At 55.3% G+C, this 14193-nt stretch overlaps 1 protein-coding gene across 1 annotated transcript in view; it reads left to right on the top strand.

Moving 5' to 3' along the window:
• The window catches only part of GLP1R (glucagon like peptide 1 receptor), a 32855-nt gene extending 21429 nt beyond the window's left edge, over positions 1–11426 (top strand). The window contains exons 7-13 of the mRNA XM_088024364.1: positions 313–472; positions 4868–4928; positions 5391–5460; positions 5583–5671; positions 6004–6142; positions 7027–7068; positions 11259–11426. Of these exons, the coding sequence (XP_087880490.1) occupies positions 313–472; positions 4868–4928; positions 5391–5460; positions 5583–5671; positions 6004–6142; positions 7027–7068; positions 11259–11426 (729 nt within the window). The remainder of the gene's footprint in view (positions 1–312; positions 473–4867; positions 4929–5390; positions 5461–5582; positions 5672–6003; positions 6143–7026; positions 7069–11258) is intronic.
• Positions 11427–14193: the final 2767 nt, after the last annotated feature.

The raw sequence follows: 14193 nt of genomic DNA, 5'->3' as shown, positions 1-14193 counted from the left end.
TGGAAACGGACCCAGGCTTGACTACCAGCTCTGCTACTTACTAGCTGTAGAGTTTGGGGCAAGTCACTTAAGTTCTCTGCGCCTCAGTTTTCTCACCTGTAATGGGGATCATATTAGCTTCTCCCACCCACGATAGTGATTCAGTGAGCTAGAGCAGATCAAGGTCTTGGCACTGGCCCTGGCAAGAAAGCATTAGCTCTCTCCTCCTGCATTCAAGGTGGTAGGGTAGCAGCTGGGGCAGGATGGGGAGGGGGGTCAAGAGAGGCAGGGGGCAGAGCTGTTGTCCCCTGGGGACCCTTCCTCTGCCCCCAGGATTCTCTGGGCTGCCGCCTGGTGTTCCTGCTCATGCAGTACTGCGTGGCAGCCAATTACTACTGGCTCCTGGTGGAGGGCGTGTACCTGTACACGCTGTTGGCCTTCTCTGTCTTCTCCGAGCAGCGCATCTTCAGGCTCTATCTGAGCATAGGCTGGGGTAAGGCCCACTGCCATTCGGCTCACGCGCCCCTCTGCCCCAACCTGTGGCTTGGGAGGTGGGAGACCCTGACCTCTCTCAGAACTACTGCCTTCAGCCTACCCCCAGGAAGCCAGCTTGGGACTCAGAACACACTGCTGGGCCAACAGGCCCGGCCCACTGGATAAGTCTCTCCTGGGCATAGGACTCTCTGCAGGGTGCTGTGGTTACCCTCCCCTCCCTGCATAGCCCTAACCACTTAATGGAAGCAGAGGCCTCCCCCCTATCTGGCCAGGTACACCACACGCACCATTGGCGGCCACGGCACTGTCCTCAAATACTTCTACTTCTGAGACCCCTAGGGATGGAACCCCGCACCCAGTCCTTGATACCCAGGCCCTGAGGGAAATGGAGAGTCCTGGGCCTCAGGGTAGGGTGTCTGGAGGTGAGCGCTGAGGGGCTGTGGCTCTGTCACCCGATGATGAAGAGGAGGGCTCAGAGGAGCCTGGCGGGGCAGGGCTGGTCAGCCAGAAGCCCGCTGAGGAAAGGGTGGACCGCGGATGTGCCTGGAGCCCAGCTGGAAATGTTCTAGCCAAAAAAGTTTGCAGAGAACCATTGTGTCTTTTTTTTTGCTGGAACATTTCTGGTTGTGCTTCTGCCTCTCGCCACGTGGGATTCTGATGAGAACAGGGGCTGATACCCCCCCCCCCCACCGGCAGTCCCCCAGCCCCCACCCCACGACAGGGAAAACAGATGCAACAGTGCTTACTCTGGAGGGGCCCACGGGAGCCCCCCTGGGACGGAGCCAGAGAACCCTGCCCTCTGGACCTTTCCAAACTGCCTGTGTCCCTGTCCCCACCACAGGACCCTGCCCTCCACCTTGGGCTTGCCATTCATTCCTTCATTCCCTACAGTCGTTCCGTCCTTCGGCGGCCTCAGGCTCTGACCAAGGCCACCCCGACTTCCGGGGACTTACCGCCTCAGTCAAGGCCACATGACGTCCCCCTCTCATGCTGGTTCCTGCCCCTGAGCCTTTGCAAGGCTGTCCCCCATCCAGTCCGCCTCCTCAGGAAGCCTGCACAGGTTGTCTGGCCCTCTCAGCCTCCCTGTCCCTGTCCCCCCCCTACATTCCTTTCTGCTGCTATCCCTCGTTCACTTGGCTCTCTATGGCCCCACTGTAGAAGGGGGCCTCTAAAGGGGGCCATCAGTATCTTGAAGGCACCAAGGCCCAGAGAGGGCAGACCCTTATAGGCAGAGCAAGCACTGGAAACAGGCCTCCTGACTCCCAGGCCCTGGGCCCCTGCTGCCCGTCATGGAAAGTTCTCTGTCCTGTGCTGTCTCTGTAGTCCCCTGAAGGCCCAGCTGAGCAAGCTCAGGCCTCTGCGCAGGTGGGCAGGTGGCCTGGCCTCTGTGTCCCGCTCCCTGCTTCCACCCTTCCCTCCTCCTCCCACAGGCCCCACCCCTCTCTGCTCTGCCTTCCTCCCCTCCCAGGCTAGGGCAGTCACCCAGGCAGGGGGCAGCTGGAGAGCCCTGCCGCTAACTGAGGGTGGGTGGGGTTAGCTCTTTGAGAGGAGCTCTGGGAAGTCTGTCCTTAGGGTGGGGGATCGTGTCTGTCCATTCTGGGAAACAGCATCAGCAGGGTTAGTTCCTGTCTCCATGGCGACCCGAGGGCAGGAACAATCAGAGGGACAGTGTGATGTGTGCAGAGGAGCGGGGGTGGTTGGTGGAGGCTTGGTAGGGACACATGGCGTCCTAGAGGTTTCTGAATGGGAAATGGGGGAGGAGTGCCCATCCTTTCCCACCACCCCATGCCGCGGCTCAGGGCTTAAGGTCAGTGGGGGCACTGGGGTAGGCCTGGGGGACCCTCCTTCCCCCTGAGAACACCCTTATCTTGAGGAATTGGGATGGGGATGTACAGAGAGAGACAGAGGGGCAAGGACAGAGGACAGCCAGATCCACAAAGAGCTCAGCTGTGGGGCCAGGAGACCTAGCCCACGCTGGGGTGCTTAGAAACAACTTTTAGCTTCACATGTGAGCAGAAGAATCAAAATGAAAACTCTGACACAGTTGGGGAGTCCCCAAATGACACGTCAGCTTCCACAGCCATCTGCCAGCAGCAGGGTACCCCCATAACCTACCACAAAGAGGCTGCCGGAGCCGGGGGTGGGGCAAGTGATGGACAAGGGAATCCTTACTTCTCAGGGCCAGTTCTGTGTGACTTAATTTGGGCTTTTTTTTTCTCCAGCCTGTCTTGTTGACTTTCTAAGCAGCCAGCAGGAAGTATGTCACGTTTGCATGTGGCAGAGCCCTCGTGCCTGCATTTTTAAAAGGGCTTTGTTAAGGAGAGGCTGATGAATGAATGAAGTTCGCAGGGTCTTGTTGATAACATGAGTGAACTCCCCAGTCCTTGAGTGGGGTCTCAGGGAGAAAGGACGCAGGTGGCTGGGGATGCCCAAGAAGGAGGTTTCCATGGGTGTGCGTGGCTCAGGGAATTGGCAGGTTCTTGCCTGGAGAGTTTCCCTTCTCTCATCGATATATTGCTCCACTCATTCCTTCCTTCCATCCTCTCGGAGTATCTTCTATGTGGCAAGCTCTGTGCTATGTCCTGAGGCCTTTGGAAGCCACCCGTCCCTTGTGCAGTCTCATGAAGGCCTGTTACTAAAGCATCATGGATGCTCAGAGGTCTGGCTTGTGTGAAAATAAGTGGCCAAGGAGAAAGACATCCAATGAAGAATGCTGATCAGCTGCTCTTCTTCCTCCATCCCCTGTTTGCACTGTAGTTCTAGGCATACCAGCTACTCAGGAGCTGCTCTTGAGGACATGGATCATGGTGACAGGAAAGGCTATGAAGTGGGCTCCACCCTGGAAACGTGCTCTTGGGGGAGACCCCCCCTAAAGCCACACATGCATATGCACGGAGCCCCCCACCACACACTCACATCTGTGTCCATACACCTTGATACGCACACTCTTACCTATCTCCCTCCCTGAGAGAGGCACCCCCTAGGGACAGGTGTGGGGAGTTGGTGCAGAAAGCCACTGAAGGTGGTTGGCATGGGCGTGGGAGGGCAGCCCTGCGTTCTAGTCCCACCTGTGCCCTCCTGAGCTCCTGGTTCATCTCCATCTGTTGTGAGGATGGGCAGTCCATTTGAAGTCGGCAAACGTATTGAGCCCTCAGGGCGAGCCAAGCACCGAAGCTGAGTGAGGCTCTCCCCTGAAGGAGCTAGAAACCAGGAGAATGAGTTCCCTACTGCTGCGGACAGAAGACCCCACAACTTAGCTGCTGAAAGCAGCCATTCTTATTGAAGTTTCTGTGGGCACGAATCTGGGTTCAATTGAGCTGCATGCCTCTGGCTCAAAGTCTCTAACAGGGATGCAGTTAAGCCTTCGCCCTGGACTGTTGTCAACCCAAGTCTTCCCTGGGGTTGGAGAATCCCTTGCAAACTCACTCGCAAGGCTGTCAGGAAGTGCAGGTCTTGCTGCCTGTTGGCTGGAGGCCTCCATTCCTCACCACAGGGGCCTCCATGGGCTGTCTGAGCGCCCTTATGACCTGGCAAATGGTGTCCCCCAGAGCAAGCGATCAGATTGAGAGAGAGAGAGCCCAAGGCAAGCCTTGTATAACCTTTTAAGACAGTCTTTGATAACCTAATCTCAGAAGTGACATACTGTCACTTCTGTATACATTTTCAGTCACACAGACCGATCCTGACACAGCATAGGCTACACCACGGTGTGAAAACCGGGAGGTGGGGGCCACTGGGGGCCTTTCTAGAGGCTGCCTGCCACACCTGTTGAGTCTCAGCCGAGTGTAGAGTGGAGCTGTTGTGACCGTGGGCCACTGTGCGGTTAGTTGGGCTGTTGGCATCAAAATCAGGGCCCCTACCTCCCCTCCAGGCTTCTGCCCAGCCACCTGCAGTGTGTGCAGGTTGGGCACAGGTGGCTGGAGGGGCTTCTGGTGCCTGAAGGAGTTGATCGAGATGGGCATGTGGGCCACGGCAGGGGGAGAAGGGCAGCAGAGGGTTGGCCTGTCCCCACCTCATCCAGCATGTTCTCCCCACTCCATGGCCTGGTCCCTCTGTTACCTGGGTGTCTGCATCCTCATGCCTCAGCCAGGACTTGGGGGTGAGCTCCAACAGTGTGCCTGGGAGGAGGGGACTGCAGAGGACAGATACAGCCAGACGTGGTAGGATCCTCTCTCGGAGGAAGAGTCCGGGGAGCGGGATGGGGGGTCAGTGTTGGTGCTGCCTCCACTCTCCCATGCTCCCAGACCGGCCTGGTTCCACACGTGCTAGGAAGTGGTTTTGTGGTAAAGGCAAGGGGAGGGGCCTGGGGAAGGAGAGGCCTCTGGGTGTGCCTGGTGCTGGCTCGGGCCTGCCAGCCCCTCTCCCCTCTCTCTCTGTCCCTCTCTCCTCTCAGGTGTTCCCCTGCTGTTTGTTATCCCTTGGGGCATTGTCAAGCACCTCTATGAGGATGAGGGGTGAGTGTCTTGCTTCTGGGTCCCCATCCTCAGACCTCATGGGATTCCTTGACTCCTGGGGTGCGTCGCTACAACCCATTGGGAGGATAAACCAAGGGACCAGGAGCTTAATTTGTCAATTTAGTTTTCTAGTCCCCCTTCCCTACTCCTCCCCAGGACTGTGTGATGACAGACAGTGCTGGGTCCATGGGGTCTGTAGTGGTTTTTCTGTAATAACCATGAAATGCTTCTGCTATTTTGTGTATGATACTAGGCACACATGACTGCTCGTAGGTTCCTGAAGGGGCCGTGTGTATCTCTCTGTGTGACCATGTATTTAGGACTCTGGGTGTGTGTGTGTGTCTTGAAGGACTCTGCATGCGTCTGTGGGACTAGTTGTTGGGTAGCTCATAGTGGCCGTGTTTGTGTGCCCCTGGGCCTGCACTGTGAGCTGGGGCTTTGTGTGTCTCCCTTCCTCTTCAGCTGCTGGACCAGGAACTCCAACATGAATTACTGGCTCATTATCCGGCTGCCCATTCTCTTTGCCATTGGGGTGAGTGATAGTGTGGGGGCAGGGTTGGCTGTTCTGGTGGGCCCGGAGTTGCTGCGGGAAGGCCTGGAGACCATGGGTGTTTCGAGAGGACCTCCAGCCACCCTCTCCCCTCTGCCCCCCAGGTGAACTTCCTCATCTTTATCCGGGTCATCTGCATTGTGGTGTCCAAACTCAAAGCCAATCTCATGTGCAAGACAGACATCAAGTGCAGGTGATGTGCCTGAGCTGGCTCTGTTGGACGCCCTCAGCCCTTGCTTCCAGAAGGGACAGAGAGATCCTGGGGTGCTGAGCTTGGAGCCCCACATGACCTTCTTCTCCCACCTGGCCCACCCTGGGACCCTAAGCCTTGTCCTTAGCCCTGGACCTGGGGCAGCTCCTGGGCTTCTGGGGGTCTTGACCTCTACTTCCCCCCTGCCAGGCAGCCCAGCCCATGGTATTTGGGGTGGGAAGGGGCTGTCACCCCTAGATGTGGGGTTGGGACACAGAAAGGGGAAAAGAGTCCACTGGGAGAGATCCAGAACAATGTCTTCACCTCACCCCCAGGCTTGCCAAATCCACACTGACGCTCATTCCCCTTCTGGGGACCCACGAGGTCATCTTTGCCTTTGTGATGGATGAACATGCCCGGGGGACACTGCGCTTCATCAAGCTGTTCACAGAGCTCTCCTTCACCTCCTTCCAGGTGAACTCATGGTCGGGGGTCCTCACTTGCCAAGTCGCAGAGTGGGAGTGGGGCAGAGACCAGCCTGTACCATACAGATGGGCACCCTGGGGCCTGGGGAGAAAGAGGGCTGTGCCCAGGGTTCCATGGCTGCAGCAGAGCTAGGGCTAGAATCAGCATCCAGTAGCCCCCGCGTGGGAAAGAAGCCTTCCCAGAGGTAGCCTGGCTTCACAGTGGCCATCTACTGGGCTGCTGCTCGGCGGCAGACACCCTGCCAGGGGCTTTGCACACATTGTGCATTTTTATCCTCACAGCATCCCAGGAGCTGTGCAGGATCACCCAATTTTACAGAGGAAGAAACTGAAGCTCGGAGATGTGAAAACAAAATGTGCTTGGTCACATGGTTTCCAAAGCCAAGAATTCATCCTCTCCACTAGTATTAGATGAGGCCGAGGGTGTAGATGTATGAGAGCCTGGTCCCAGCACCTCAGGAGGCCTGTGGGAGGGCCACATGAATGTAGGCCCATGCACGTGCACTTCACATATGTGCGCACGCACACACACACACACACACACACACAGAGATCACAGTTCTGGAGCACTGAGTATGCTGAGTGAGCAGACGGAGCCATGGTGGGGAAGATGGCCCATGATCAGAGGACTTTCTAGGGTCAGACCTCCTCAAGGAGAGGGCGCTAGAAGAGCTTCTGCAGTATCTAAGCAAGGGGTCTTCTTGTTTCTCCAGAAAGGAAAGGAGAAGGAACCTACCACTCCGGCTCTGGGCCTGCCTGGGCTGCCCAGTCTGAGGAGGTGGATGTTGGAGCTGGAGCCCCAAGGAGTTTAGGGTCTCCCTGCAGGGCACCTCCCTCCCGCTTCCTCCCTGCTGACATGACTCTTGTTTCCAGGGGCTGATGGTCGCCATCTTGTACTGCTTTGTCAACAATGAGGTAAGGCCTAAGGGGGACAGTGGGGACACTTATGGGCTGCTACTATGCTTATGGGCTGTTCTAGAGTTGTCAATGGGGACTCCCATCCATCTTTTCAGCTGAAACCCCAAACACATCCCACTAGGCCCCAGAGCTGAGGAGACATCTTGTCCATGAGTTGTATTCTGTGCATGGCTCTCTCTCTCTCTTTCACACCCACACCCACATATGCAGGCATACCTTAATGGATGTGAACTTGGGGAAGACCCAGCCTTGTGTAAAGGGGTCCCGAGTGAACAGGTGGTGGTTAAAAGATGATTCAGGAGCAGATGTACCCAAGTCACGTACTGGGGCTTTAATAATCACTATCTTATTTAATCGTCACTGCTTCTTCCCTCCCCCATCAAAAAAAAAAAATCCCTGCTAAAATTATGGTTTTAACATTGCCACTTTTCACACATGAGATCATTGGAGATCAGAGAGAATAGGAAGCATGCCCCAGGTTCGGCCTGGGGGTGGCAGAGCTGGGATTGGGATGCACTCTAACAGAGAGAGGAAAGTACCCACTCTGTGTGTGCAGGGGAGAGCCCCGTGCACCATGGCAAAGGGCTGTGTTCCTCCGGGAGCTTTCTGCTTGCTGGAGTGGAAGAAGGGGGCTGCTGCTGACCCCCACACCCTCTCCTGCAGACCCTCCTGGACCATAGCCCTCACTTCTCCGAGACCGTCAGCCCCTGGCAGGAGGGGGTACCTGTGCTTATGGTGCCTGGGGAAAGCCCCTTCCACCCAGGTACCCAGTTGGATCTGGCGCAGATCAGGAGCAGCCCCACTCCATCAAACTAGATGCCACAAACACCACAGTGCCACCGCCCCTTCCTTCCAGGGGGGAAACAGATAATAGTACTAGATGTGGCACCGGGGTCTTCTGGGGAAGAAGCCACAAGAGGGTTAACCCCGGCAGGGAAGAGAGCGTGGGAAATCTCCCGTTCCAGAGCCTGAGGGGCAAACTGATGACTCTCTTAACTCTACTCAGGCCCAGGCGAGAGTTTATATCCGTGAGGCTGGGGCTCAGATGGCCCGTGGACACGGCTCCCTGAAGAGCTGGTGCTCTTGGTGTGGCTTCTGTCACTGAGTCTGATATCCCACAGTTCAGAGATCTCAAGAGTCTGCATACATACACTAGTTTTACTTGTGCTCTGGGTGTAGGGGATGTGGGGGTGGCAGTGGGTGGGGACCTTGGTATTTCAAGGAGTGATGAGATGGCTCAAAGAGCAATGTGATGCCATGGGAAAGATGTGGGACGTGGGCTTTGGCATCAGGGCTCTGCTCCCATCTGGGCCCCATCGCTTAATGAGCTGTGTGGCTTTGGGCAAGTCACATGCCCACAGTCTGATACCTGTTTCCTCTTCTGCAAAGTGGAGTTAATGATGCTCAGAGCACATGGAGCTCTAAAAGGGCGGGAAACCCTTCCTGAGTGTTTACTATGTATAAGGGGCTCACATGTTTTATTAAATGCAATCTATGTAGCAGGTGTTGTCATCATTTTACAGGTGAGAAAATTAAGCCTTGGCAAAATGAAATGAATAGCCCCAATTCAGCAGCTAGAAGGTGGTTAAGCTGGTGGACGGGGAGGTGTCTCCAATAATGGCTCAGGGCTGCAGGGGCTGGGAAAGGGAGGCAGTGAGTGGCCCATAGATGCGTTCTGGCCCTTCCTATGGGCCGGTCTCAGAGGGCCAACCAGGCTCCGTGTGGGGTGGGCCGGGGAAGGAGAGGAGGCCGGTGTAGAGCATACTCACGGGGCCTTGTCCTACAGGCCCTTGATCCATGGGAGGCAGCATGATGTGCCAGCCTACTTCTTCCCCACATCCGAGCCCTCACAAAGAACTTCCTAAAAACCTGAAGAAAATGTTGAGATACGAGCTCTGCAGGGGGGGCATTCCCCTCAGGAATGGTTCTCAGCTGGAGGGGTGAGGTGCTGCCTGGCCCTAAGCTCTGCTGCTTTATTTTCCAGGGACGGGGGCAGGGTGGTGGGTGTCCCTGTGCGGGCTAGAGAGAGTGAGGCTCCCTTCTATGCACTTCTGCCACTTCTCAACTCGGTTCCTCGCTGTTCCTGTTCCCCACTTCTCCCTCCTGTTCCCCCAAACCATGCCAACACACATGAGTGCAAGGCCTCCCCACCACTTCTGTGGAGAGTTTCCCGGACCTGACTGAGTCTCCTCCCAACTCTCTTCCTCAAAGCCCATCACCCATCACCTCCCTGCTTCACCCACCCCCCAAGGCTAGCCCAGCTTTGTCAGGAGGGAGGGGCGGGCACACATGCCCCTGGGCCCTGAGCAACTAAGGACCCCTGAGTCACAGGATCCCCAGCTGGCCTCTCTCCTTGGGCTCTCCCAGGCTCATGCTGTGGGGTCTAGGAGGCCAGTGCACTGCCCACTTCCCCAGAGACGCCTCAGGGCCTAGCTCCTCCAGGGACCAGGACAGACGTGTCACCTTCACTGGGCCACAGAAACACACGTGGCTCCTGGGCTGAGATCCCTGTCCACAAAAGCTGTTCTCCAGACCCAAGGTTGCCATGGCAATGCCAGGTACTTGTGACCTGAAGAGAAAAGATGGCCTGGACATGGGTCCTACCTCAGCTGCCTGGAGAGCGGGCCTAGGGGAGGGGAGGCCTGGGGGTGGTTCTGCTGTGGCTCACGTCCTCTGCCATGCCTCTGACCCAGGAGCCTGAGTACTGGTCCCAGATCTGCTGCTTCCCAGCCGTGTGACGTGGGGCAGTCACTTTGCTTCTCCCCACAAATGTAAACAGAAGTGAGTGAGCTTCACCCATTCCTCACAAATCCCAGAGCCAGGGGCCTGACCAGACAGGCCCTTCGAGGCAGGGAGTCAGGTAAACCTAGCGTGTGAGGAAGCACACTGCCCTAAGTGGTGGGACGGGTGTCTGGGACCATGGCGTCACGCCCGCCGTTTCACTGTAATAACTCAGTAGTGGAAGGAGCCCCATGTCAGTTGCTCATTTTGTCACTCGCTCCTTCCCTCAGCCCATTTACAAAGCATGTGTGGAGCGCCTGCTCTATGTGGGACACTGTGTTAGGTCTGAGGAATCCCAGACGAGGACGAGGTGGTCCCAGCCCTCGCCAGGCTGAGTGGGAAGGAGACACGCCTGAACCAGCAGGACCTAAAGAGTCCTGGGAGCCAGGAGGCCAGGGCTTAGGAAACCAGCTTTGAGGTCAGCCCCAATCTAGGTTTGGATCCTGGCTGAGATGGAGGGAAATACGGAAATACTCTGCACCTCAGTTTCTCCACCTCGCAATGGGCAAGAACAACAGGAACTACTTCACAGGGTTGCTGTGAAAGTCAACTAAAATAATCTGTGGGAAGCGCTGGGCATGTAGCAAGTGCCCAATAAATGGTGGCTTTTCAGGACAGTTGTCTTGACGGGGACCATCGCAGAGGTTCAGGAGAAGTGCTGAGGGTGATGGAGGCCAAAAGGGCCGCATGTGTCAGCGCTCTGAGAAGTCCCGGTCCTGTCCCTCTTCCTGCCGGTGTCCAGGAAATCACCTCAGTCTCTCAGGTGGCTTCCCACAGATGTACCTCAGTTTATCATCTTTTTCCCCAGCCTCTGCAGTTAAGGGCTGTGAGACGAGATTGGTCTCCATGCTGCTGTACAAGCAGAGGCCCCCATCAGCCTCTGGTGTCCTGGTCCCCACCCTGTTGGCGACCATGGGCCCAGTCTGCTCTGCGTCCCTCCCGCACCCACGCCTAGGTGCCCCCGGTGCCACTGCCCAGGAGACCAGGGCTGTCCTGGCAGGCAGGCTTGGGCCGCCTCGGCTCCACGCTGCTCAAAGTTAGGCTCTCCCTCCTCCTTGTCTCCTCCGTCCGGGCTCCGGTCTCCCACATTGCTCTCGCTCTCATTCTCTTCCGTTAAATAATAGCATGATGGATTGCAGAGGGGCCTTAGCTGAGTCACGGAGTTTAGAGATGGAAGAGACCAATTAGGTCATCAACCTCATCTCTCTCCTGAGGAGAGGCAGAAAATAGGAGACAACAATAAACAATTTTATTGGGATATTAATTTAGGCGCCCGAAGGCCTTGACTTGTATCTCTTAATATAATACAGTGGATTTCCCCCCTCCCCTACTAATGTAATAATGGGGCCATTTTGTGGGCAGTTGGTTTGCATGACGGTTTTATTTCCCTCCTTTTCCCATGGAAGGTCCAGATGGAGTTTCGGAGGAGCTGGGAACGCTGGCGGCTCAAGCACTTGCACATCCAGAGGGGCAGCAGCATGAAACCCCTCAAGTGCCCCACCAGCAGCCTGAGCAGTGGGGGCACGGTGGGCAGCAGCATCTACGCAGCCACCTGCCAGGCCTCCTGCAGCTAAGCCCCCAGCATCTGCCCTCCCTGTGGTCTTGCTGCTGGCTGGCTGGCCAGCCCAGGTCGGAGAGCCCCTGCCTGGGCTGGGGACGGGAGGGACAAACACTCGCATCCATCCCTGCTTTCCCTTCCCAAGCCCATCAGACAGGCAAACGGGCAGTGCCTCCTGGGACCCGTGGCCACATTTCCTCTGAGGAGAAACAGCTTGCTAATTTGATCACTGTGGCAGGAGGAGAGAAAAACCGATTGCTGCTAAACTGAGCAGGGTTTCTTCCTGTGAAGCTACCAGGCCCCTGGGGTACCCCAAGACAGAGCAGCAAATCAGCCTCAGACTCGCACTCAAGGTCAATGGCTTATTAGTGGGATCGGGGCGTGCAAGAGGAGGTGCTTCTGAGAGAGGCTCATATGATCTCAGCCAAACAGAGCTGAGGGAATGCGAGCCAACTCTGTTTGCCTCCAGTTGGGTCACCACCCCCACTGCTTCCTCATGAAGGGACGCTCTTCCCATGTCTGCATTGCTTGTTCATCTTGCCCCCTCACCTCACCACCCCGCTTCTCTATGGGGGCTTTGTTTGGGCCAGCAGCGGCAGCTATTTCTAGAAATGGCTGTGGGTGGTGTTGAGCATGAGTGCTGAGAAGGTGCCTGACGGGTTCCTTTGCTGGTGTCCAATTCTCCCATGGGTATCTGACCTGCCTGGGTGCCTGCTGCCAGTGTGCCCAGGGAACCAGGGCAAGCCCACAGCCAGGAGCCCAGCTCTTGGGGTGAGCTCTGAATTCTAGTCTAGAGATGCTTCAGAACCCTCTGGGGTTCAATGAGGGAACTTCAAGAATGCTTGCACTGGGGGATAGTGTACCTGCAACTGTTGGGAACCCAGAGGGCCGAGAGCTTTACTTCCACCTCTCTGGGGAAAGGCTTTTTATTTGTGACCAAATTATGTATCTTGCATGGGAGTTTGGGTGTGCCCTCTAACTTTAAGAGACTTCTGGGGGAAACTACCCCTCGCCACTGTTACCATGGAGAGGCGGTCTTTCCCTAACATTGGTTTCTTCCCCTTGAAAGTCCCCCACTTGAGACCTTGTATATACTTGATTCATTTTTCTTTATTGCTGTGAACAGTCTGCATGTGCAAATGTGTGATTCTGATTTCCCCCACCTGATGGAAAAAAGAACGAAATCATTGTGATTGTTTGTGGTGGTGTTGCAGGGAATGGAGTAGCAATGGATTTGACTCAGCCACAGTTTGAGCTCATCAGTGTTTTCCCTGTCTCCAGTTTCATCCCATAAACGAGCAGCAGAGAGGCTACAGAGGGGAAACCCAGACAGAAGGGAGACAGCCATCCCAGGGAAGCTGGCAATGGAGTCTGTGGATGCAAAGGAAGTTCCCAGAGTAGGAGAGAGCTCTTAGGGGAGTCAAGACCTCCTGGGAAGGCAGAGGGAGTAGCTTCGGGTGAATTCCTTTATGGGCCCATCTCTCCCTCCTTCTCCTTTTTAAATGGCGGGGGACCTTCCCCCAAAACCTTGCACCAGACCCATTTTCCTGTGCCTCTCAGAGAGCCATGTTATGTACAGGGGAAATAATAATGGGACATAAAACACATCAAGCAGAAAATTTCTTATACTTCAGCTTCAGTGAAGTGTTGTGTCTATGTTAATGGGGAAGTTGAACCTCAGGCTAAAGAAGAATCGTGCAGACTGGCTCCTGGAGAAAGTGTAGAGAGGTGGGGGATGGGGATACCCCTGCTTCCCCAGAATAAGGGAGGATTTTCCAATAAGCCCCACTCCTTGGCTTTCCCTTTGGATGGGGGTGGGGGAAGATGAACACCCATGAGTTGATGTGGGGTTCAGCTCTGGTGCCAGTGTTTCAGTTTGGGATAAACTGGAAGATTTCTAGAATCATTAATACATTGCACAGAAAAAAAAAAAAAAAAGAAAGAACCAGATTGATATAACCTGAGAGAAATAAATTTTGGGGGGGGTTGGAATTGTGGGGAGAAAGTGTTTAGTCAGGCACCAGGGAAGCTCAGTTTAAACTGTAAGTTTGGTTTAAACTGTAAGTAGAGTTCTTTTCCCAGCTGGTACTGGTGATTCCTGATCTCAGAAGGCTCATCATACCCCCGTGCTCCAACCCTTGTAACACTGAGGAACTGTTTCCTTCATAGATACATATCAGATACTGAAGAAATATTTTCTTTGCTCCAAGACCCACACTATTAATATTCATTTGATTGGCAGTGTACTCCCACCAAACTATTCTGAAGCTCTCCTATGCTAAATATAACTCAAAGAGATATGGGAACGATCCCATGCCATGTACTCCCACATTCCACTAGCTGTTTACATGCGTGACGCCATAAGTGTGGAGCTTGCTGCACACACTCTTATCTGCCTCTGTCCTGGGGGTACGATTGCTGACCAGCAGGTGTGGACGGTGTGTGTGTGTGTCCGCAGCACAGCCAGCAGGGTCTGATGACTTGCGAAGCGAGCCGGAGTTCAGCACTCTGGCCAGCTCCACTCCTTAGGGGCTTAAGTCGTGTCGACTACGTCTTTACCATGTCAACCTTTAGAACAGCTAAATCACAGAACTGAAACAAACCACTTACACTGCAAAGCTGCCTTCAAGATGACTCTCCAGATTGCCCGCATGATTTTCAATTGCCTCAAGGCAATCCCCACTGAAGCCCATACCAGTGGTGTTCTTGAAGACTCAGAGCAGGGAAAGACCTGCCCTGATCTAGAGAAGTGAGGAGGGAGGATTGCAGAGCTGACTTGCTGG

This window comes from Eumetopias jubatus, unplaced genomic scaffold, assembly GCF_037043125.1.
Source record: "Eumetopias jubatus isolate StellerSeaLion01/CBP00866 unplaced genomic scaffold, mEumJub1_p1.0 scaffold_6, whole genome shotgun sequence".
Classification (NCBI taxonomy): Eukaryota; Metazoa; Chordata; class Mammalia; order Carnivora; family Otariidae; genus Eumetopias; species Eumetopias jubatus.
Note: the sequence above shows the minus strand (reverse complement) of the source record. Positions and strands in the feature narration are given on the sequence as shown.